Raw genomic sequence first — 26961 nt, 5'->3', positions numbered from 1 at the left:
TACCTGGCTTTGTACCGTAGTTTCTTGGTCCGTTCTTTTGGCGCTAGTGTTGCTGCTTCTTCTTCTTCTCTTCTTCTGCTGGCGGTTCGCCACAAATTCAGAGGTGCATATTTTGCGCAACGCGAATCGACTAACTATGCTCCACTAACCAGCCTGATGAAGTCGCTGATGTAAATGCGTATTCTCATAGAAAAGAAATCGTATTCACAAACTGTTATAGCATATTGCATTCATAAAGAATAAACCACAACTGTAAACTTGAACTTTGTGTTTGTAATTTCTTGAAGCTGTAACATTTTATTTTGTATTCTTATAGAGAAAATATACAATACTTCTTTTGGATTTTACTTATGCACAACTATTGACTAATATGCACACATTTCCGTCTTTACATACACATTATTTTTGACAGCGTTCTTACCCCATGCTATTCATTCATAAACTGTCATGCCCCAACCTTTTTTAAACGTATTTTTAAACTGACTGAAATAAAAATCGTTTTACTCTGGCTCTGTTGTGTTTTTGAACTGAGGACAAACTTAAAACTATTTTATGTTTGTTTCTGATATTATTACTGGATTAAAATAATTTCAACCACAATATTTTTGGTAAAGTTTGCTAAACCTAAATATAGACAAAGTTAGGGAATGACTCAAGAAGATAAAAATATTGTTTTTGTCTAGCATGGTAAGACAAGTAGAATAAAATAGAATTTCCACTCAGATTTCACATGTGCAGAAATGTCCATCAATAAAAATTAGGATACTTTTGGTTTGTACAGACCATAACGTACAAGTTTTTTTTTTTTTTCTCTAACCTCCTTTTTATTGTTAGCTCACTCTTCATCTCAAATTTTCTCTTGTAGCCCGTACCTGTGGCAGTAATCTGAGAGGGCCCAAAGGGGTGATAACATCTCCTAACTATCCTGTTCAGTATGAGAACAATGCACACTGTGTATGGGTCATCACTGCAATGGACTCTGAAAAGGTAAGCCAAGTAATCTATTTGCTCATATTCATGTAGATGTTCTTTGGTTTACTGAATCAAATATTGCTAAGTATGAATAAATAAATTTCAGGATAATTTTGTGACAAAAAAAATGAATGCCAGATATTTGTGATGAAGACCAGGGTGGACTAAAATGGCAAGATTTCCAAGGACTAGCTCTGCAAAACTGCTGCATCATTCACATAACTGTCCATTTGCACCATTTGGCCCTTCCATAACATCAGATGAACATGATTCAATATGTTATTATTTGCAACATATAAGCAGCACATTATAGCGGGTGATCATAGAAGCGTTTAGAACACAGCACCAGGATCAGCTATCAACAAATCTCAAAAATGGCTTTTCCACTCTTTGTATGGACTTTGCAGGGTGTTTAATGTATATTACATTGGATTTTATGTCACCCTGTGGCCCTACAAGGATAAACGGGTATAGACAATGGATGCATGCATTTTTATGTGAAATGTTTGACTGTCGTACTACTCTGTTGCATAAATAGTTCATGTTATACCAACAGAATACGAGTGGTGAACATGAACGGAAAGCAATCTAAAAAAAAAAACTTTTTACCAGTTCTGAAGAAGATTAATGACCTTGTCATTGTCCTTAGCATTGGCATCCACATTGTGGAATGTCAGTCATATTCTGGCTTAAAGTTACAGCTGGAACACTTTTGTCTGATTATGCCTTGTATTAAGCTGATGTCACAGTGATTCCTATCTTGACTTGAAAAACCAATATTAGGTAGGTGTAATGGTTAGGAATTGAAGGAGATTTTGTTGAACATCAAGTCGTGTCATATCTTTGAAGTATGCATGTTACTTTTGATGAAACCACATTGTAAGAAGTTCATGTATACTGAGAGCAATGGTGTGAAATTGTTCTACTCCGTCATGATGGGATATGTTACTTTTCCGTGATGTCACCATCACATTCTGGTAATTCTTTCAATTGTCCATCTAGGAATACAATTTTAATGTTTTTTGAGTGCCCCTAAGTGGTGAGATAATCAGTAAGCCTACATAATCACACAGGATAGCATAAGTTCCACTTTTAGTTTCAACCATACTATATCCTTAAGTGAGTAAAGCGTCTGCATTAAATGATGTTAAAATATAGCTGCAACATTTGACTCAACATTTGACATACATGACGTATCAGAAATGCGGTGCTCATGTGGCAGAATTTTGCAACATGTCCTGAAAATGGTTGACTGGTTCATGTGGTGATCAAACTGCGTGTGCTAAAGTGTGAATAGCATAGGAAGGTGATGTGGGAGCATTATTTTTCTGTGGCGCTAACATAAAAATAAAAGAATGAGGAAAATAGTTCATCAGAAAAAATAAAAATGCTTTAAAATCCATGTTTGAATCTGAGATTTGATATATATATATATATATATATATATATATATATATATATATATATATATATATATATATATATATATATATGCAGTGCCTTGAGCAAGTACTCGGCCCTCTTGAACCTTTCAACCTCTCGCAACATTTCAGGCTTCAAATATAAAGATATCAAATTCTAATTTTTTGTGAAGAATCAACAAGTGGGACACAATTGTGACGTGGAATGAAATTTATTGGATGCGTCAAACTTTTTTAACAAATAAAAAACTGAAAAGTGGGGCGTGCAGTATTATTCAGCCCTTTTACTTTCAGTGCAGCAAACGCACTCCAGACGTTCAGTGAGGATCTCTGAATGATCCAATGTTGTCCCAAATGACTGATGATGATAAATAGAATCCACCTGTGTGTAATCAAGTCTCCATATAAATGCACCTGCTCTTTGATAGTCTCAGGGTTCTGTTCAAACCGCAGAGAGCATCATGAAGACCAAGGAACACACCAGGCAAGTCCAAGATACTGTTGTGGAGAAGTTTAAAGCTGGATTTGGATACAAAAAGATTTCCCAAGTTTTAAACATCCCAAGGAGCACTGTGCAAGCAATCATATTGAAATGGAAGGAGTATCAGACCACTGCAAATCTACCAAGACCCGGCCGTCCCTTGAAGCCTTCATCTCAAACAAGGAGAAGACTGATCAGAGATGCAGCCAAGAGGCCCATGATCACTCTGGATGAACTGCAGAGATCTACAGCTGAGGTGGGTGAGTCTGTCCATAGGTCAACAATCAGTCGTACACTGGACAAATCTGGCCTTTATGGAGGAGTGGCAAGAAGAAAGCCATTTCTCAAAGATATCCATAAAAATTATTGCTTAAAGTTTGCCACAAGCCACCTGGGAGACACACCAAACATGTGGAAGAAGGTTCTTTGGTCAGATGAAACCAAAATCGAACTGTTTGGCCACAATGCAAAAGGATATGTTTGGCGTAAAAGCAACACAGCTCATCACCCTGAACACACCATCCCCACTGTCAAACATGGTGGTGCCAGCATCATGGTTTGGGCCTGCTTTTCGTAAGCAGGGACAGGGAAGATGGTCAAAATTGATTGGAAAATGGATGGGGCCAAATACAGGACCATTCTGGAAGACAACCTGTTGGAGTCTGCAAGAGACCTGAGACTGTGACGGAGATTTATCTTCCAACAAGACAATGATCTAAAACATAAAGCTAAATCTACAATGGAATGGTTCACAAATAAACGTATCCAGGTGTTGGAATGGCCAAGTCAAAGTCCAGACCTGAATTCAATCGAGAATCTGTGGAAAGAGCTGAAGACTGCTGTTCACGAACGCTCTCCATCCAACCTCACTGAGCTCGAGCCACGCTTGGCCTCACGGTACCCGTCAGCCGCCTCAGCAGTCCCACAAGCCAGCCACAGCCGATAGGACTCCTTCTTCAGCTTGACAGCATCCATTACTGCCGGTGTCCACCACCGGGTTCTGGGATTGCCGCCGCTACGGCCGCAGCTACGATAGCAGCATCAACAATAGATGTGGAGAACATAGTCCACTCGGACTCTGTGTCACCAACATCCCCTGGAATCTGGTCAAAGATCTCCCAAAGGTGGGAGTTGAAAACATCCCTGGCCGAGGGCTTCGCCAGGCGTTCCCAGCAGACCCTCACTATGCGCTTGGGCTTGCCAAGTCTGTCCGACTTTCTCTTCCTCCAGCGGATCCAACTCACCACCAGGTGGTGATCAGTGGACAGCTCAGCCCCTCTCTTCACCCGAGTGTCCAAAACATGCGGCCGAAGGTCTGATGATATGACAACAAAGTCGATCACTGACCTCCTGCCTAGGGTGTCCTGGTGCCAAGTGCACTGATGGACAACCTTATGTTTGAACATGGTGTTCATTATGGATAATCCGTGACTAGCACAGAAGTCCAATAACAAAGCAGCACTCGGATTCAGATCGGGGAGGCCATTCCTCCCGATCACGCCTCTCCAGGTGTCACTGTCGTTTCCCAAGTGGGCGTTGAAGTCCCCCAGCAGAATAATGGATTCCCCAGGAGGGTCACTATCCAGCACCCCCGACAGGGACGCCAAGAAGGCCGGGTACTCCGCACTACCGCTCGGTCCGTAGGCCGAAACGACAGTCAGAGACCTATCCCCAACCCAAAGGCACAGGTATGCGACCCTCTCATCCACTGGGGTAAACCCCAACACGAGACGGCTGAACTGGGGGGGCAACAGGCAAACCCACCCCAGCTTGCCGCCTCTCCCCGTGGGCGACTCCAGAGTAGAAGAGAGTCCAGCCCCTCTCGAGGAGATGGGTTCCAGAGCCCACGCTATGTGTGGTGGTGAGCCCGACTATTTCTAGTCGATAGCTCTTGACCTCCCGCACAACTCAGGCTCCCCCCCCCCCCCAGTGAGGTGACATTCCACGTCCCTAGAGCCAGCCTAAGCATCCGGGGATCGGGCTGCTGAGGTCTCCACATTTGTCCGCCACCCTATTCTCTTTGCACCGGTCCCTCACTGTTCCCCTGCATGTGGTTGGCCCACTGGGCCTTGCGTCTCTCATTTGGGCCTGGCCCGGCCGGGTCCTGCAAGGAGCAACCCGGCCACCAGGCGCTCTCCGGTGAGTCCCGACCCCAGGCCTGGTTCCAGGGTGGGACCCCCCATTTCAGGTGACTACCTCTTGAAGCTCATCAACAGAATGCCAAGAGTGTGCGTAGCAGTAATCAAAGCAAAAGGTGGCTACTTTGAAGAACCTAGAATATAAAACATATTTTCAGTTGTTTCACACTTTTTTGTTCAGTATATAATTCCACATGTGTTAATTCATAGTTTTGATGCCTTCAGTGTGAAGTTACAATATTCATAGTCATGAAAATAAAGACAACTCTTTGAATGAGAAGGTGTGTCCAAACCTTTGGTCTGTACTGTATATATATATAATTAACTTGAATACCATCAAAGTTTTAATTAAGCAATTACCTAAAAAAAAAAACTAATAAAAAACAATGCCCTTTTACAAGGGGAACACACCCTTTTACTCATTCACTTAGCTACCTTTTCTTATACTCTGAATTTAAATTGGTGTTTCCGTCAAAGCAAACATTACAGAAAATGTCTTCATTAAATTAAAAACCCTGAAAATCTGTTGTGAGATTAAATGGGGCTGGAAGTAACAAAAAAAGTTCTTGGAGACTTTTGGTGGTAAATAGAAATTCAGAATGCACCAGAGCGAGACAGAAAAGCCAACAAAAGATAGTTCACTTATATTAATACTCTGAAATCCAGAACCTACAAGCCAGTTTGATAGGCACCTACTCCTACACAACAATGCATTGATTACCCTTTTTTTAATTTACAGTCAGGAATACAAAAAACTTTATATGGTCAGTTATCATTTCTCTTATGCCGTTCATACAATTCTTTGTGGAAAAATGTCTGTATTATAAGCCTCCAAAAGAAAATTCCTTCCTAAGTGCAGTTGTAAGTGTGAAAGTGTGAGTTAACAGTGTTACTTAAATATATGATAAAAAAAATAATCCTGATGAATTCCTTGTGATTTGCTGCCATGGTGGATAAGTCAAAAAGAAGAGTAAGATGGCATTGAGACCATGGAAAACTATAGAAAATCAAAGAGGCAAGAGAAAACACATGTACCTGAATATTTTGCTAGCTTCTTTACATGTATTGGCATGCGAAAGACAAAAGAAGTACAATTGAATGAATGTCCAAGCTGGTACTTGACATGTGACACGTTTTTTTTCTAAACTGATTGATAGAAATGGAGTCTGCTCACCTCTGAGCTCTCAAAGACTGGGGCTAAGAAGTTGTGAGATATAATTGAAGACAGACCACAGAAAATATAAAAGGCAGTGTAAAGAGTGGAGAGAAAATGACTTTTTGTTCTCCCCACTGTCTTTCTGACCTTGGCAGAGAGAAATAGCTCTTTGCAAGGTGTCCAAGGGCTTGTGGCAGGCCATGACGTGGTTTTATTGTATTACTGTGCAGATTTATATCATCCACGTCGCTATGAGCCTCTAATGAAGTCTCTAATCTGATTTATATCAGCATGTACCAGTTTACACTGGTGAGTAGGCTGCATCTTATAACATTTCTTTCTGTGTAAGACTATTTCATACCAGAATTACTGATCAATTCCTATGCTGATGTGTCTGTTCCATCATGGCACATTTTTAGATATTGTTAAGTTGTTGAGAGTCAGATGGCACTGAGGTTTTTTATTTAGAATACAATTCGTAATTTTTTTATTCACTTTTGGAGACTTAGTTTAAGGCAGATATATTGTGTTTTCTCTACCCTGTACGTGTTATGTTATGTACCTGTGCATTTAAATATACATGTTTAAAACTAAAATGGCTGTTGTCATTCGCTTTTACATTTAAACAAACAAACCAGTAAAGAGAGAAACGAAATAACAAGAGCTTTTCTTGTTAAGCATGTAGGTCACCATTTCTTTAAATACATAATACATATATATATATTTTTTTATACATTCAAGTCATTGAATGTACTCAGTAAAATGTGAAAGTTAGCTAACTGCCTTACAAGAATTGTGATTTAATGTCATTACTGCATATAATTTAAGGCATTTTTAAAGTTTTCTAAACACTTTTTTAGATAACAGAAAGAAAAAAATAAAATTTTTATTGCTAATGAATCTTGAGAGAAGCAGGTGTTGTTTTCCCCCAATTTCTTTAAATCACATGCTCAGTCCAAGATAGTCTGTCTTTGTTTCTTGGTATTGTGTTATGTGGTCTGTCACCTTAGCCTGTTTGTATCATAAGAGACTGCTCAAATACTGTTTTTTCAGATGTTGCCGAACTCTGATTACTTTTTCTTTTCAGCCTCTTATGTTTACCGAACTTTAGTGAAACGGTTCTAGCAGCTAGATGTTCTTGTTGATCATTGGCTTATAATTTTTACCAAGGCTCTATCATTAAAGACTATTATTTAATGATTGTATAGGATATAACATACACAATTTGGTGCCTAAATACAGTAACTTTCAAAAGTAAACTTGATCATTTCGACATTTTTTCACATAACAATTTGAAACTTCAACATATGTTGTTGTGATTTCATCTGTCTGGCCTTTTACAGATCAACACAATTTAAGTATATAATTTTCAAGCGGAAGAAAAATATGTTTTTAATATCAATCCAAAAACTGTTGCATGCATATTTATTCAGAACCCTTTTCTCTTATTAATAAAATCCAGTGAAAAGTTTAGGGTATTTCTCTTCCAGCTTTGCACATGTAGGGCCTAACATTTCCTGCTACTCATCTTTGCAGAATAGTTCAAGCTCAGTCAGATTGAAAGTCATCTTTGAACTATAGTTTTTTAAGTCTTGACACAGAATGAAGTTTAGATTTTGGTCTGGACTCTGGGTTCTAATAGTACAATGGATGAATATGCAATGTAGCTCTGGCTGCATGTTTATGAGGCTGAGTCTCCCCGAACAATTCTTTTTAAAACAAAATTGGTGGACAAACTTAGTGTAATTATCCTGTTGTTGACCGAGCAAATGCTTTAAATGTAGATTCTAAATTTGAGTTTTGTTTGCACTGTTAAAACCTGCGGCTGGCCATATGTCATCACTCCCTTGACCCGCAAAAATGGCTTGCAGTTATATAAGTCAGCCAATGAGCTCCTGTACTAAAACGCTTGGCAATTACGGGGTGCAACAAGAGTGGACTGATTTCTACCCCTCTTGCTGCATCAGTTCTTTTACAACACACTTGGAGATAGCGAAAAGGTGCCTTAATTCTATCTTGAAGTGTTTTTAAAAAAAAACAATTACACACAGGTGGACATTTACTAATAAGATGAGAGGTGTAAGAATAGAGGAGTCTGAGTAAACACTTCTGAAATTTGTATTTGTAAAACAATTTGGAAACCATGTGGTAAGGTTTGTGATTGTGACATGAAAGATCTAAAGAAATACTTCCAAGGGGTTTAAATACAGTGCGGCACTGTATACTCACGCGTTAGTAATGGTCTAGGTTGTGCTATCAACATGGCGGAGTAGCTGTTATTATTGTGTGAATGCTGAAGGCATTAACACTATTGAGATCCTGTTTCTCTTTATTCTTTATTATTCCGTCTTCTTCTTATTCTGGTTGCTTCCGTACATTTTTGATTTGCTTCTCCTTCTGCATACTTTCTGCTATTTTAACCGTTCAAATTTCACAATATTCAGCGTTTTAGGACATTCCGGCCATGACTTTTGGTATTTATACCTTTTATACTTTTTAAAATATTCAGCTTTTTATGATTTTTTTGCTCCCATTGAAATTAATGGAAAACAACACAAATTCCACTAAAACGTCACTGTTTTTGCCATTTAACTACTTCTACATTCTTTCATAAAACACCATTCAACTTTTAAAATGCTTTCACAACCTTCTGCTATTAGTGTTTAATTCAACTTTTTGATATTTTTTACAGGTTTTCTACGATTTTCATTCAAACTTTATTACAATTTTTCAGATTTTCAATTTTATAATGTAATCCAATGACGGAATGTTTGTATTGCTGGAGTGTACACTCTAGGTTTTTGATCGACCTGAGAAAGAACGAACAAACTCTCCTCACTCGCTCAATTTTCACTCTACCTATACAAATTATACATCAAAACGTAGGATGCTCTTGCGCGATTAAGAAAATGTCACCCTCATTGATGTGGGACTAACCGTTTTTCGGCAACACGTTAGGAATCCCCCATCAGAACCAGATCCAAACTCCATCAGAACCAGGAACAAATATCCATCAAAACCAGACCAAAACTCCATCAGAACCAAGAGGAATTCTCCATCAGGATCGGTTAGGAACCCACTATCAGAACCAGGTCCAAACTCAATCAGAACCAGAAAGAAACCTCTATCAGAACCAGTTCCAAGATACATCAGACCCTGGAACAAATCTCCATCAGAACCAGAAGGAAATCTCCATCAGAACCAATTGGGGACCGTCCACCAGAACAATGGTGACCTACAAATATTTGAAAGAGATTTAAGTGTTGAATGAGATGTTTGATGATGTTAAATGTTCAACCCAATTCATAGGTTAGATGGACTGCCCAACATAAATGTTTTTATTGTCTTTATTTTTTGTGTGTCAGAGCATAGATTAAAATGAGTAACAACTATTTCCCCTCAAACCCTTTTGTCTATCTTTTTTAATTTCTGTGTCACTTTTTGTTGGTGTGCTGTTGTTTTTCATTTCTGCATTTGTCAGGCTTTTATTCCAGATGACTTATTTCATCAATAATTTGTTTCAATACTGAAACAAAAAAAACGTTTTTCTTTCTTCTTCTCATTCTTTATGTTGTTTCATTTTCACAAGTTTAAATGACCAATAAGTAATCCTAGCTGGTGTGTGTCACCTTGTTAAGTTTAGAATAGAAGCAGCACAATCAATATCGTTTGTTATTGTCTGTCAGCCTCTCAGCAAAACACTGTGACTGTGCTTTTATTTTTCTTTCTGCCTGTGTTGCCATTTGGATTTGAGAGGTTGTGTTTGAGTTTATGAATGTTGACTGTGTTTTTTCTGTCTGCCAGCTTAATTGCTAACTGCCAGCGATTGTGAAAAATATGTTGCATGGTGAACTGTCAGCTCTCGGGTCATAGGGAGGAATAACTTGGGTGGGCAGAAGAAAATGGACTTGACAGCGCAAGCATATGTGTGTGTTATTGTGTGTGTCAGTCATTTGATTCATCAGTGTAGTGTGGATAATTATTTTGTTCAAATATGAAATTCTACTGGTGATGCTTCGGCTGTATGGACTGGTCTGAGAAACCTGACTGCCTAGGATTCTGTTCAGGATGCCACCCATCCTGAACAGAATCCTCGCCTGGCTAATTGTCTGAATGGCTTCTACTGCAGACATGACAGGAAGCTGTTCACACCTCAAAGCATTTCCTCCACATCCCATTCAGGAACCAATTCCTCCCATAAAGCAACCAACCCCCTACCTTCAATTCGTCGGCCTGCAATAAAGATCTCAGAGGAAGATGTAAATAGGCTCTTTCAGCATATGAAAAAAAGAAAGCTGGAGTACCTGATAACGTCTCCCCATCATGTCTGAAAGCCTGTGCACATCAACTCGCCCCGCTCTTCACCCAGATCTTCAACAAGTCACTGGAGACGTGTGAGGTCCCCTCCTTCCTCAAACGATCCACCATTATCCCAGTGCCCAAGAAACCCACAGATTAAATGACTACAGGCCTGTAGCCCTGACGTCTGTGGTCATGAAATCCTTTGAGCGGCTGGTGTTGAAGCACCTGAAAGACATCACAGCCCCCCTGCTGGACCCCCTGCAGATTGCTTACCGAGCAAACAGGTCGGCAGATGATGCCGTCAACTTAGGTCTACACTTCATTCCTCAACCTTGGGGAACATCTTCTCCCGCAGCAGATCAATAAGTACTGGTGCCCCCCAGGGGTGTGTTCTATCCCCACTCCTCTTCTCCCTGTACACAAATGACTGTACCTCATCGGACTCGTCCGTGAAACTCCTGAAGTTTGCAGACGACACCACTGTCATTGGACTGATCCAGGACGGTGATGAGTCTGCATACAGACAGGAGGTGGATCGGCTGGTACAATGGTGTTGTCAGAACTACCTGGAACTCAACCTACTCAAGACTGTGTAAATGGTGGTGGACCTTTGGAGAACGCCATCCCCATACACCCCCCCATCATCCTCAACAACACATTGTCGGCTGTGGACCACTTCAGGCTCCTAGGAACCACGATCTCTGAGGACTTGAGATGGTCCTCACACGTAGACAATGTTCAGAAGAAGGCCAAGCAGAGACTGTACTTCCTGAGGCAACTCAAGAAGTTCAACCTTCCACAGGAGCTACTGGTCATCTTCTACACTGCCATCATTTAGTCTGTCCTGTCTTCATCCATCTCAGTGTGGTTTGGCTCATCCACAAAACATGACAGGTCCAGACTGCAACGAATAATCAGGACTACAGAGAGAATAATCAGGGCTGACCTTCCCTCCATCCAGGACTTATACAGGTCTAGGGTCAGGAAAAGAACTGTCAAATTCTCTGCAGACCCCACACACCCTGCACATAAACTGTTCAGAGTTTTACCTTCAGGGCGCCGCTACAGAGCACTGTTCGCTAAAACCAGCCGCCACAGAGACACTTTCTCCCCCCAGGCTGTTTCTCTGTTGATTATTTAATAGAGTACCAAACAACCTCATACTGAAGTTGCAAATCCACCTTTGTATATGTGTATATTGTATATATGTATTTATGGACGTAAGGATATATGCAGAATATATCTTATAACACAAAAAAACAAAAAAGAAACCCAGAGAGCAAAGTGTACCGGAGTCAAATTCCTTGTTTGTTGTATGTACGAACGTGGCAATAAAGCTGATTCTGATTCTGAAGCATTCCTGCTGCTCACATACACATGGACACATGCACACTCTTGAAATGCATCATCTCACATCCCCTTTAAACCTTTAATCATTGCTGTCTTTTTTCTGATGAATACAAATTAGCATCTGCAGAACTGTTTTTTTTTTTTTTTTTTTGGATGGTTAGTTATTTTCATGAGAGCATCATTGCTATCACTCTAACACAAGGTCGACACAATATGTGACATATGGTAAGATTTTCTTTATTTTCACTTGATGCAGGAAGTGAGGCCAATAAAGAATAATGGAGACAGCAGCCAGGATGTGTTAAAATCCAACATAATTCAGTAGTGGTGTTTTGTTTTGCACCAATGCACAAGTTGCTTCATGACAGCACATAATTCCCTAAATTCAGTGTTTAGTTATGTATATATAAATATGGAACTTTTCTCATATTGCATCTTTTAAACTTTTTTTTTTATCAAAGCAGTGAACAAAATTTAAAGGAAAGCTGTAGTTCATTACTCTTTTGGTTTCAGTCTGCCTGGCCCACCATATATCATGTAGTTCTACTCTCTGTTTAGGTTGACCAACAATGTATCATCACTGCTTAGACAAATTTTATTTTAAATACTACTTTTAGAGATATTTTAGATTAAGGAGAAATTGGAAGTCATGATTTTGGTTGTTACGAACTAGCAGATGTAATTTTTTGCTTTTAGCAAAACTGTCCGATTGGCACCACAAATCAACTTGACTTTTCTTCAAGCAACTCCAGATTTAACCTTAAGACTGTCACAGTGCTTGACTGTTTGTTTTTTGGTTTTCTATAATGTTTATGTTTTTGATCATTTTCTTGTCTTCTCTGTGTTCATTATTGTTAGTATTGTCTTGTCACACTAGTTTATTCTTGTTTTCTTTTCTTTATACTCATGGAATTTATGTTAGATACCTCCCTACGTCTGTTTGTATTTCTGCTCTGCTCTTTTCTTCTGCCTCAGTTGCAACTCATTCCCTCTGATTAACACATCTGCTTTGCCTATCATTTCTTTACCCCTGCCTCAGTATATATATATATATATATATATATATATATATATATATATATATATATATATCGTTTCTCTTTGTTCCTCACTGGTTACTTCCTTTGACTTTATACTCTCTGTTGCTTCATGTTCTCCATGTTTCAATTACCAGTTACCAGTCTCACCTCTGTGTGCAGGACAGTCTTTTTAAGTTTCTTTTTGTCTTATCATTAAACAAACAATGAGACCAATTTTTGCCTTCTCTGTATCTTAGTCCTCATACCAAAACATGAAAAAGACAGGTATAAATGAACATATGCTTTCAAATTTGGGATATATAAATAGGCTATCCTGCAGAAAAAAAACCCATGTTCAGAAAAGTGTTGGCAATTGACTCTTTCAGAAAACAGTTCAATCATAAACTCCCAAAGATGAGCCCCCTTTTTTGGTCCTTCATACTATGGAGGATCAATCCTGCAATAATTAAGAATAAATTCATAAATAAATAAATCGCTTAATAAATGAATTACTTGCCCAATAAATAGTTTAACAACTGAATTTATGGCCAATGAAATGCAACAAAATAAAGATTTGAATTAACTAATATATTATTTTTCCCAAACGTTTTATGTTTTTCATATTTATTTCCTGAGAAACATTTATATAAAGACATTTTACTTAAAAATATTTATTTTTTTGGTTAATTTTTTGTCCTTCTGATTCTTAATCATATATGTATTTTCTCTAATGAATCCCTGTGGTATTATTTTCCCCGACGGATTTTGTCTGAGCCCATTTATTTCTATATTTCTGTTTTACATTCCTTGGTTGCTGGATTGTCTTTTCCATCTCAACATGTACAGTACTGTGCAAGTTTTAGGCAAGTGTGAAAAATGCCATAAACAAAGAATGCTTTCAAAAATGGAAGTGTTAATCATTTATTTTCATCAATCAACAAAATGTAGTGAATGAACAAAAGAGAAATCTAAATCAAATCAATATTTGGTGTGACCACCCTTTGCCTTGAAAACAACATTAATTCTTCTAGGTACACTTAGACAGTTTTTGAAGCAACTCGCTTGGTAGGTTGTTCCAAACATCTTGGAGAACCAACCACAGATCTTCTGTGGATGTAGGCTTTCTCACATCCTTCTGTCTCTTTGTGTAATCCCAGACACACTCGATGATGTTGAGATCAGGGCTCTGTGGGGGCCATACCATCAATTCCAGTCTTGTTCTTCTTTACGCTTAAGATAGTTCTTAATGACTTTGGCTGTATGTTTGGGTTCACTCAGCATTTTGTAAATTGATAAACATAAACAATCATCACTTATATTTCTGAAAGCATTCTTTGTTTACAGCATTTTTTTACACCTGCCTTAAACCTTTGCACAATACTCTTTCTGGAAATGTAAAAACAAAGGGGATAGGACAGAGACGGAGCAAGCAGTCTTTGGAACAGTGTCACCACCTTAGCTTCTCTCCTATTGGCAGAGGTCAGGCCTCAAAGAAGTAGGTGCTGAGCTTCATTATTGCCTGGTTTTGAAAAGGAACTGCAAGCAGCAGCTACATTTTGTCATGTTGTTGCTAAAGACATCAGGTGCATCACGGATTTGGTTGTAGATAGCGCTGTTATTCAGGATAGTTTACTTTACCCTCTTGATTTAAAGTGAGAGAATACTTCAGCTTGCCGGAGTACTACATATTAAGGCATTCACATTTATGGATCCGCTTTCAAAATAAAAGCATGCCTCAGTGATGGTTTCCCAATCTAACCAGAGGAAACATATTTTAAGAACTTTATATTAGCATCTTGATACTTCCTGAAGATATTCCTATGTACATTTTGTCATAAAAATTAAGCCTATCAAATAGGTCCAATATTAATTACCAAATTAACTTCTCTGTGTGTTTCTGTGTTTTTTGTTGCATTTAATGGCCCATTAATTTATTTGTTTAACTATTTATTGGAAAGTCATTCACTATTTATCCACTTCTGAATGTATTCTTAAACAAGGCAGGATTGAAGCTCTATATCGTCTAGCTTATTCTAATCATTCACAAATTACAAAAAAAGTCAGTGAGATGTTGCACTGATATGAGCATCAGAAGTCAACCAGCATTGTAGAACCAAATGAGGTGTGAACTGATAGTCAGCTGGGTCAATATTAGGCATTACATGTTAAATAACTGTCAGAAAACTTCCAAGAGGTTAAGTGCATGTGACACATAACTGTTACTGAGGAAAATACAGGGGTTGGACAATGAAACTGAAACATCTGTCATTTTAGTGTGGGAGGATTCATGGCTAAACTGGACCAGCCTGATAGCCAGTCTTCATTGATTGCACATTGCACCAGTAAGAGCAGAGTGTGAAGGTTCAATTAGCAGGGTAAGAGCACAGTTGTGCTCAGAATATTGAAATGCACACAACATTATGAGTGACATACCAGAGTTCAAAAGAGGACAAATTGTTGGTGCACGTCTTGCTGGCGCATCTGTGACCAAGACAGCATGTCTTTGTCATGTATCAAGAGCCACGGTATCCAGGGTAATGTCAGCATACCAAGAAGGACGAACCACATCCAACAGGATTAACTGTGGACGCAAGAGGAAGCTGTCTGAAAGGGATGTTTGGGTGCTAACCCGGATTGTATCCAAAAGACATAAAACCACGGCTGCCCAAATCACGGCAGAATTAAATGTGCACCTCAACTCTCCTGTTTCCACCAGAACTGTCCGTCGGGAGCTCCACAGGGTCAATATACACGGCCGGGATGCTATAGCCAAACCTTTGGTCACTCATGCCAATGCCAAACGTCGGTTTCAATGGTGCAAGGAGCGCAAATCTTGGGCTGTGGACAATGTGAAACATGTATTGTTCTCTGTTGAGTCCACCTTTACTGTTTTCCCCACATCTGGGAGAGTTACGGTGTGGAGAAGCCCCAATGGCTTAAAATCCCTCTGACCACTGTGCAGGACTACAGAAGACTACAATGTAATAGCTTACACTGAACATGAACAGGCATAAATTTAGAAGACCTTTTTTTTTCACTGGGACTGGGACTGAGTGTTTGGCTCCCTCTGACCACTGTGCAGGACTTGTATATGTCATTCCCAAGACGAATTGACGCTGTATTGGCCGCAAAAGGAGGCCCTACACCATACTAATAAATTATTGTGGTCTAAAACCAGGTTTTTCAGTTTCATTGTCCAACCCCTGTATATTAGCAGGAGCTCAATATCTGTTATGTCTTGGAGTACTTCAGAGTGACAGGTCCGCTGTGCGTTTACAGAGAGAATTACTGTGCTTCAAATGCTCACAGAGAGTTGGTCTCTGGGTGTCCTTGCGTTGAATCCTCTCGTCATCTGGCTGATCAGACTGTCTGTAATCGCTACATCACACATTTGATCTTTAACGCTGGTTTACCCTTTCACAAGTCACGTGATACTGAGCTGTGACCACCTTAATTGGACGAGTCAGGGCCGTAACAGCTGCAGGTCAACATCAGCACCCGTTCCTGCCTTTGTGCTTTCCTAAAGCAGACAGCAACAAGTGTTTTAATTCTGTCTTAAGTTAATATTTTGATAGCAGTTGATAATAAATGCATTATGAGAAGCCTGCATTTTTGTCTAACATTAAACATAGCTACAATCGTGTAGTCTTGCTTTGAAGAATAAACTGCGTCACTGGAGGCGATATGTTGACCTATAATTTCAGCTTTAAAGTTTAGCAGTTATACTGATTGAAACAATGCAAAATTGTTTTAAAGTTAAGATATAAATAATGTACACATATTGTCAATTTAGGGGTTTTACTGTATAAATGATTGGTTTTTCAAGGGGTCCTAAAGTTAAAAAATCTGATTTAAAATGTACAAGACACCATGCTATTCATTCCACCATGTCATTTTTTTTAAAAAGGGGGAAATTACCTTTGTAATGTCTAGGTACAAATATTTAGCACTCAAATGCCTTTTTACACTTGTAGAGATCTTTTTTTTAACATTTAGATAAAAATAAAGATGACCTCAGGGCAGAACAGTTTCACAAATATGGAGCCACATCTGGGTAGTTCCAAGACACAGCCAACGGGCCACATTCCTTTAATGTCTCATTTTGTTATGTTGAAAATCCACTTGTCAGATTAAATTACACTAGAAGACCATCATTAAACTGAGTGTTTATTTGTTTATTTATTGTTGCCATTTGAACTCCATAATGTTTTAATGAACAACAGTTATTTACATATCTTGGATTTTTGCACATTACTACCCTTTATTTTCAAATGTCACTCTCATTTTGTTTCATGCATTCAGTATTTGAAAAATATGATGTTCAATTGGTTTTTCAGCTTGTGTGAATAAAAGTTTCAATGTGAGGTGGCACTGTGACTGGAGGCAGGGTGAAGAGAGGTTCACTTGGCAGCCTCACTCTGCTGTCTATTGCATCACCAAACAGAGTTTCTTGTCTGTTTCTGTTTCCTTACACATTCCACAGACATGTAGCTCTGTTAAAGAGAGGTGGGGTATGTGTACTAGGCCTATAATTACCTTGACATTTGCCAAGGCTGCTGCTCCACCACCAAATCAGAGCATGAGGTTGAAGAACATTGCAACATACCCTCACTCTCGACACGATGAGAAAACATGTTCCCCAAAACCTTAGATTCCTGCTTTGTTTTTATTTGATGAGAACCAGAAAAAAATGCTATAAGACACAGCAAAATAACAATTTCTCTATCAGGCAAGACAAACCGACATTGCCAACTTGTGACTTTAACCTCCAGTAAGACTATTGCTAAAATCCTTAAAACAGTTTTCGGAGAGGTCAAGTTGTTTCAAACGTTCTGGATAGACTGTCAGTGAAATTATGGTTGAATTAAGGCTTGGGTAAAAAGAATCATACAATGTTTCTAAAAATCTGTCTGGTTACTGATGAAATTCTTATAAATTGTTTCTAAACAAACTTTACCATAAATTAAGCTTCCAGTAATTTGCCTTTGCATACATTGTTTGTGTTAATATACACTTGTTTATTTTGCTTGAAGGCTAAAAGTTATTTGTTGAAAAAGGTTGCTAACTCATTCTTTGGCAGCTCTCTAGTGACTCAACACTCAACTCCTTCATCTCAACAAGGGAAATCTTGTAGGCTTTGCCTCCAGGGCAGCTGTTCCCTGTCTGTACTTGTTCTGGCCGTGGTTCACCTCAGCACATGGCATAAACTTTTCTAGAGAGTTTTTTTCTTTTTTTTTATGGGAAAGAGTAACAAAAAACTTAAATTACGTGTCCCTAAAAGGTCACAGCTCCTTTGACAAATAATTCAAGGCATGTCATTGTGTCCCAAAGATACATATAAGATCTCAACATAGTACTAAATATAGCAAACAGTAATAAAATGAACAAACCATTTTTTCAACTTGCTATGCACTAAGTCATCTTTTTAAATATAGTTGTGATAAATGCATGTTTTAGCAGTTCTTTTGTTTTTTAATGGAACAATTGCATTGAATTGTCACAACAGAATGACATTAAAGTTCTAGTAATATTGTTTTAAATCTAGTTTTCTTGTTGTTAGGTTGGAAAATATGTGGTTTTTATTTTGTCGTTTTGGCACAAATATCAGCATCCCATAGAAAAAAATGTATCCATCCTCTTTTTACAAAAGTTTTGTTTTTCTTTATTTTAAAACCTTGAAATGGAAACAAAATAGTGGTTCTTTAATGAAATAACAAAACAATTCAAGCTGTCGATATTTATCAAAAATTACAAGCTGTCTTTTTTCAAAAGGTCATGTAATATTTGTGGCTTTATTCAGCTGGACTGAGGGATAAAATGGCTCTTTGAATTGTAAAGGTTTCAAAAGTGCTTTGTGAAAGGGGCTACTAACTCAGTCTGAAAGGGGCTACCACTAACTTATTACCCCAGCTTGTTGTTAGGATTTCCGTGCAGTGTTACCCTAAAATGGGCAACATGTAATGCTCCTCTAGTCATGAAGCTGACCTTTTGTTCCAGCAAAAAACAAACCTGTTTTTTTCAAGTAGGCAAATGTTTTTGTGAATCCCCTTTATGCAGTCATCACACAACTGATTGACAGCTTGCACAAAATGTTGGTGAGAGAGCACTGCTCTATGCCAAAAGACGTAGTCTTTCACCTGTAATAAAGATGTTTAAACTGGAGGAATGCTGTCAATACTTTTTGTAATTTCAAACCGTTATATTTTTTTAATTATTATTTGATGTCATGGTATTCTCTAGAACCATAAACCAGACAATTTCTAGAAATGATTTAATCTTCTGTGATTTTGCCATCAGAAAACCTAAAAGTTTAAAGCACTACAACTGGTGAATTATTGAAGGGACTTTACTTTAAATTGAGGTTGCTCGGTTCTCTGAATACTGTTAAAATGTCCTTTTATGGTATGACCTCAAATGCATTTTAAAATGTATACATGCACACCCTCCTCTGACTTTTTTGCAAATGCAGGTAATATCAGTATTTAACAATAAGGACATCATAAGAATACCTGAATTTTGGTAGGATTTTGTCATGCTTTGTTTTTTTAAATAGGCCTATTTTGAAACTAACGTAGAGCACTTAGTTTCCTGATAATGACCTAAGGATAATAAGTGTGCTACTGTGCATCTGTCCTTTACCACCTCAACACTCACAAACAAAGAATATGCATGCATACACAATCAGTATATAGAATAAAGACAACACAAATGGGTAAAGAAACAAGGTTATATAGCACTCACACTCGGCAAAACAGCTGTGCTTCAGAATTATTCTGCTTGACTAGTTAAGACAGAAATACCTGAAAAAAACCACCTCCTACTCACACACACAAATCACATTTGGATGTGCAGAGAAACTATTGTCAGTTTCTGCTTCACTCTCTTTTTTATGGCTTCAAGGTGCTGGTACAGTGCAGTTTTTAACAACCCTAGCATTGAAGTCACAGGCAGATATGCATGTTTTTCATGGTAAGGTTCTCAAAAATCTGCGCCAACAAAGTCATCTCAAACACATTTTTAACTTTTCAGGATGTTATTGAGACCCACGTTGTTTAAGTCCCAAAACCTTTACAATTACTGTGTTTTTCCTTCACTTGCTGAACAAGTGAAGGAACAACACAGGATATAGGACCTGTGGAAGAAGAAAACAAAAGATAGAACACTATAGAGGGATTTAGTTGCCATATACTTATTACCACTGTTGCTTCTGAAAGCCATAACAATGACAACAGGAAGGATCACTTTGTTATCCAGGCACATTTAAAATAGCATGCTTTGTCTTTAAAAAGCCGATTTTGTGCCCAAGAAATAAAATATTTTTCCACCAAGAACTTATCTGTGAATTAATGATTTTGACCCCCATCAAAAGTGGGGCCTATTACCTCCCCGCCACACTACCTGCCGGTGGTTGGTATCTTTGCAGGCCGGTGTACTTGTGGTTCTCAGTATCCGGGGCTTGGTGCTTTGGTGTGTGCTGGCTTACTCCCGGTGGCTGCTTGCCAGGGCCTGCATCCCTGGGCTCGGACGGGCCTCTGCTTGGGGAGTGATGCGTCCTGGGTCTCAGATCTCTGGATCTGCTCGCGTGTAGACGGCTGCCGACGAGACCTGTGGGCTCGTGGCTGCAGCTCCCTGGGGCTTCTACACTGTGGCTGCTGGGTGGTTCCGTGGGGATTCTCCCCTGCTACTCTCTGGGGGGGTTGCAGTTGTCCCGGCGGTGGTTCTCCTGGGGTTCCTGTGCTATAAGGGGCCTTTAGATGTCTGTGGCTCAAATCTCCTCCGTATCTGTCCCGGGTCCAGGGTGGTAGGTCTGTGGCTCCTCATACTCACTATTGCATATTTTTTTGGAGAAACCTTGTATACACAAGTGCGCTCACACTCAGACCCAGAGGTGTTTAGATTCAGGTGTTAACAGATACACAAATGTTCTATATTGAGCCGCATTTACCACTAAATACATCTTGCATTCATAGGTACTGTGCACTTTTTGGTAAAAGAGCTGGTAATATGAACGTTTCTGCAGGTGTAGAAGCAAGCAGGATGTTATCTTGTATTCTCTTCATCCTTCTTTCTTTCCTCCATTCTTTTCTCCTTCTCTCCTCTTTTCCTTTTTGCTTTTTCTTGGCACTCAACTTGACAACAATTCTGGTAAAAAAAAAAACGTTTCAAAGAAATAAAAGAATACACATCATATAAATAATGATTACATTTTAACTAATTATTATATAAAACCGTCTTTATTCACACTTTGCAATGAATGTTTCTCTTAAAAAAAATAGAAAATTAGTTGAGTTTTTCTGTGTTTTTCAACACAGAAAAATTCACAAATATTTTTACAAACAAACTTTCTCTATCTTTGAGTCTATTCGACAACAAAGTTCTTGAACCCTCTTGTACAGAAAAAACACATCAACTCATAGAGTGTTAATGCTTCCAGTTATTTGTTGGAAGCCAGTAGTTTTGCAAGTTTTTCCCATTATTTGTAGATCTTTTGGAAATACTACACTTTGCTTGGGGTGCAACATCCAATGTACACAGAGACAGTTAAATGCTTTTAAGAAGCAGTCTTATTGGCCTTCATCTTCAACGGTGCTTTATACGAAATACATTTTGACTTGTTTGCTTAAGACTGTGGGCTCTTTCAGACACTTTTTGTGTATGGAAAAGTACACTGAAACTCAAATGCAGAATTTACAGATTATACAATGGCTTCATTGCCATCCTGTTGTGACGGCAGTTAATCCCTCAGACAGTCTCCTATCCTTAAACATAATCTGAACATTTCCTGTGCATTTTTATTTTTGACAAAGCACTGCAAACGCTTCGCTGTGCATGGATGATTCAGGCTTGCTGAAAAATTTTGTACACTTCTTATCACCTACAGAAAGGTTTTTTGTTACTGTACTGTGATATTAAATCAAACTGAACTGAATTGAATTTGCAATGTGATGGTCTTCTATGAATAAAATTGTATGTTCACAGATCATCTCAGGTCCCTGCAATAATACACAAGGGCCTTCTCTTATGAAGACCAGCACTTTTTTCACTCTGAGGATATCTGAGCATGGCAGAGATATGCCATTCCCCAAGCTGCCAGAGATATGATCTACATCTAATAAATAATGAACAAGCAGCGAATAATGGAATGCCAGTATTGCGGCATTTTAGAGTGCAAAGCAGATTAATGAACTGATGCTGTATGCCTGCCACCGCAGCCACAAAGGTGCCTGTAATTCAGGCATTCAGCACTCAGGTTCTCGGTGTTCAGCAGAAGAAGGGTGTGAATGAAGGGTGTAGCTTCCAAAAATGACTTGTTTAACTATGAATGAAGCTGAAGATGCTGCCAAGGAAAAAAATCAAGGGCCGTTAAGTTTCAGGATTTTGTTATTTTTTTCTTCTCTCATTAATTAAAGATGGATTATTTTGTTCCACCATGTCAAAGTCACATTACCTTCAGACTTGTTGTTTTTGTGAGATAACCCATTTTTCCTATTACTTTTGCCTTTTGTTTTAACAATATAGACTGGTTCCAGCATCATCTTTTTAGTGTTCCAACATTTTTCATCAAACAATATAAACATATTAGCATATTATGTTTTTGATAAATAATTTATTTATTTATTACATATTGTGGCATATTTGGGATCCTCCTGCAGAGTCCAAAGATTTGATTGCATAGTGTGTTTCATCACTTTCCAATGTTTTTGCTTTGGTTTTCATTTTTATATTTTGAGACCAAACAAAAAATGGTGTGGAAATGGTTGGACCTGAACATGACTAACTGTGTTTTAAGTGCTTGTTTTTGTAGTAAAAATGCAGTGTAAAGCAGTGAGGGCTGCAAAAACAGTGCCATTATTTCACCTAGCTAACAATATATAAAAAATCCCTTTTTTCTTTCTTTCTTTCTTTCTTTTCCTTTTCAGTATTTGTTTAGACCACCACTTTTTCTACTGACTTAGAAGTCAGTCTCTCAATCTTGTAATTCAATAAGTCTCTGTTGTTCTTTCTGTTACTTATCAGCATGATGGTTGTAGAAAGGAGTTCAAAGCTGCTGCTTCTCTTTATAATACATTTACTTAATCTCCTACCTCTAAAAAAACAAATGGGTTTTCAAAAAATTGCTCAATGTAACCAGACAGTTTTAAGAGTTGGAGTTTGATCCTTGAGTTTGTAAGTCAAGGACCGCAAGTTTAAAGCCAGGGAAGGCACAGGGGCCTAAATTACCAATATAAGTCCTCACAAAGATGAAATTTGTCTCTGCTGTCTGCTTGCCCACACAGACACTCACAGCCTGCATCTTAAGGGGAAAAGCTGCAGTGTTTTTCTTTGTAAAATATCTAAAGTTTGCATTAAAAAACACTGTGTAAATCTTCCGTTCACACTCCTTAAACAGAACACTGGTAAATGAAGCAAAAATAAGCAATATTCACTCATGTCAAAGATTTTATTTTTGATGAATGTAAAATATAATAACCATTGTGGTTGTTACTCATAGGAGTAACATACTCATTTGAATGCATGCATGCACAACTCTAGTCACTTATAATCGCAAGTAGCACAGCCTTTACTGCCCTCCTCTACAGCCTGATTTATTTGCTTCAAATCTATTATGCACGTTTGTCTGATATGAATCAATCTTTTAAAAACTAGAATTCACATTTACTCTGGTATCAGAGGAAAAATTGGCTAATGAGAGTCCACAACATGAGCTGAGAGGAACAACGTATTTAAGTTTTTATGTTTTTTTTAAGTGCAGGTTTACGAGGGAACCAATTATCAGAGGACTTTTGGAAATGAAAAAGTGGAAAGCAAAAGAAGAAACAGTCCCAACAAGACTAAACACCACATGTTTATTCCTGTTCCAGTGCAAAATTAAACTTAAGAACTTCATACTACTTTACATGAATATGTATGTGGTCTGATACCTGTTTTATGTGCCATAGTAATTTTTCCAGCCTTCATGACTAGTCAGGTGAATAATTTTTAAAGCTGATAAATGAGGTCAGCCTGTTCAAACCAGACAGCTTTTCTGAGAAATATTCTGTATTTCAGTGTACAAGAATAATACCTCCTGGTCTTAATTATCTCTTATAGCATTCACTAAAAACATATTTTTAAGAAAAGAAAATACCATATTTATTTATTTCCCAAAAGTTTCCAACATACTTTAAATAGAGAATCCATTCTTACTTTATTTGTGCAGTTAATTCTGGTGATGATGTGAAATGAGCATTTAATACTGAGAAAACTTTCACTGTTCAGCAGCCATATAAAAGTGGTTTGGATTGTACTGTATGTTGGTTTTTGGCTGTACTTTGGCTGTAAGTGATTTATGGCAATAACTATAACCCATAATTGAACTGACTTAAATGATTTGTTTTTATTCAGATTAGAATAACAAAGTCATCTTGAGCATCTTGATTGCTTTGACACCATCTACTGTATACAGCCAGGGCCAACTCTAGTCTAATAAAGCACACAGGTGATTTTATTTAAGGTTCATTAAAAAGGATGATTGTTTATGAAGCCTTCATTCAGTTCTTTGCTTTCCATTTTCCAGAGTGATATAATCACTAGAAGCTCATGTACCATATACTGTAGCTTGAAACTGTAGGAATGTAAATCTTAATAATGTGATGAAAAAAATAATTACTTATTACATTTTTCCATTTACTTTGCTCTTTTATGCTTTTTGTACTTTCGGCATATTGAAATTTTATAAGCATTCCTATGTCTGCTTTCTTATTTTTCATTGTTTCAGGTTATAAAGCTGTCATTTGAAGAGTTCGATCTGGAGAGAGGCTATGACACGCTGACTGTGGGAGACGGCGGAAAGATAGGAGACACTCGGAGGGTACTCTATGTGTAAGGGCCAGTAACAATCTCTCATCTATAGCTGACATGTAGCAGTATAGAAGAAATTAACATAGGCAATCATGAAGAAACAATCTATAGACACAGAGGCACTTTTCTGCAGGTATATATTTCAAAGTGGTCAGGAAACTGATGTATAGGTAATGCTTGTTATTGCTGTGTCTTTGTAGACTTACTGGTACCAGCGTTCCTGATCTCATCGTGAGCTTGTCAAATCAAATGTGGCTACACCTACAATCAGATGACACAATCGGCTCTGCAGGGTTCAAGGCAGTCTATGAAGGTAGGGCTTCTTTCTAATAACTACAGATATAAATTAGGCTTTTTCCTTTTAGTCCGAACCATGCACACACATACAGTATGTGGTAACATTTTACCGATATGGGGAAAAGCGGGCAATTTATAATGAGCAACGAATGGCTTAAGAGCCACTAAAACAGATCTAATGATATCTGTGGTTTAAAGTGAAAAATAAGGTGTTCTAGTAAAGTTTAAAGTGAGTTGATAGGCATATATTATTAATAACAGGTCTCCATAAAAACTGCTAAGACTGCCTGTGCGTGGATAACTGTGGAATATATTTTATATAATTTTATAAATGCGACATACCAGCCACTTTAAATATGTAAAATGTTTGGAGTCATAAAAAATAAATAAAACAAAAGAACACAATAATTAAAATACTAAGCATTTACTCCACTCAGAATTTTCACTTTGCCTTGCAAATGGGTCTGCAAAGATGTTTTAGGGTTTGTGTCCTAACATTGGCATATCCTCAAAAACTAGCCTGTATTTAAAATTAACAATCATATTTTCAGTTGTAACCCTTTTCTGAGCCACTTCTAATGAAAAACATTCACCTCAATGATAAGAGGCATTAGTTTGTATGACAGAAAGATTTTTTCCCCAATGCCCAAAATGTTCACTTTAAATGTCATCTTAGTAAAATGCCTTTTACTTTCACAGTTTTTCAATGTAAGTAAATTTGTTGTATTTGTGTGTGCACGTGTGTGTGTTTGTGTGTGTGGGGGTGTGTGTGTGTGTGTGTGTGTGTTTGTGTGTGCAGCTGTGTTATTTGTCGTGCCTTTGCAATGCCCTTCATGACCACTGTCATTAAGCTAATGTTAATAAAATTTATAGGTATACAGAATTCTTTGAACAAAACTTTTAGTCTCTGCTTAGAAACTTTAAGGCTCCCTCAGGGTTAAAGTTGGCTTCCTTGTTAACCCTGATTGATGCCCTTTTTTCTTCCTCAGTGAGTTTTAGGGTCATCCACCTCTAACCTGGTTTGTTGTGACCCCACATTTTCTCATTTTTTTCCCAAACCTGTATTTAATGGGGCTCTCTGGGTTCTTCAGAGTTTCAATATTTTGATACACTATCAACAAGTCTTAATGTGTACTTCCTTGACTCGTTGCTCGTTGGTGTTCTATGTGGGTTTTGCTTATTTGTGCAGCTTAATTAGAGTTGCTGCAGACTGGGGCTTTTCACATCATGTGTGTACATACACATGAGATAATATGAAACTTGGGCTACAAAGATTTAACTGATGCCATTTTTGACTTCTGAAGACAAATAGCAACAATGAGAGGGCTTCAAAGGAAATTGGGTGCAAACACATTGTATGTGGAACCTACACTTCAGTTTTGTATTCTCTGGATTTTCTTAAGAATAATTGTGGTTCTTAAATTGTAAATGATTCATATAGTCCCTTTATACATATCACCTAAATTTCAAGCATGGTCTCTTTGAACATTTATGATAATTATTGTGATGGGTTTTGCACATCATAACTACCAAGAATCCCTGTCAGATCTGTCACCTTATAAAGTTTTCCCCAAATACTGAAATATCCCAACTAAGAAGTTTTCATTTCATTTATGTAGATTTGTATATCTAAATATTTTTCTTCTGAAGGTTTATTTTCTCAACCAGTCAAGACACAACAAACGATGGTCATTTTGAGTGATCATCTGTTTTAGGAAGATGGCTCGGCCTGACAGGAAACATTTTCTGACTACTAAATAAATACTCTTTTCCCACCCCTTATCTTGATTGCTTCCAGACAACTTATGTGCTGGCATTTGTAAAAGGAATAGATCTACTACTTTGCCCGATATGTCCTCTTTTACCAGTTTACGATCTGTTTATAGATGAATATCAGTCAGAGAGTTATTCCTCCTCTGCTTAAGTTTCCTGCTTTGTCAGAACTTTTGGTCTCATGGCCATGTAAAAAATTTAGTACACCCTA

General features: G+C 38.0%; 1 protein-coding gene across 1 annotated transcript in view; it reads left to right on the top strand.

Annotated features, from left to right (window-relative positions):
* Positions 1-26961, top strand: part of LOC124866622 (CUB and sushi domain-containing protein 1-like) — a 436935-nt gene that overhangs the window by 209571 nt on the left and 200403 nt on the right. Inside the window, exons 10-12 of the mRNA XM_047362500.1 lie at positions 866-987; positions 24598-24701; positions 24881-24993. Of these exons, the coding sequence (XP_047218456.1) occupies positions 866-987; positions 24598-24701; positions 24881-24993 (339 nt within the window). The remainder of the gene's footprint in view (positions 1-865; positions 988-24597; positions 24702-24880; positions 24994-26961) is intronic.

Source organism: Girardinichthys multiradiatus, chromosome 4 (genome assembly GCF_021462225.1).
Source record: "Girardinichthys multiradiatus isolate DD_20200921_A chromosome 4, DD_fGirMul_XY1, whole genome shotgun sequence".
Lineage (NCBI taxonomy): Eukaryota > Metazoa > Chordata > Actinopteri > Cyprinodontiformes > Goodeidae > Girardinichthys > Girardinichthys multiradiatus.
This window is presented reverse-complemented; position numbering and strand designations above follow the sequence as displayed.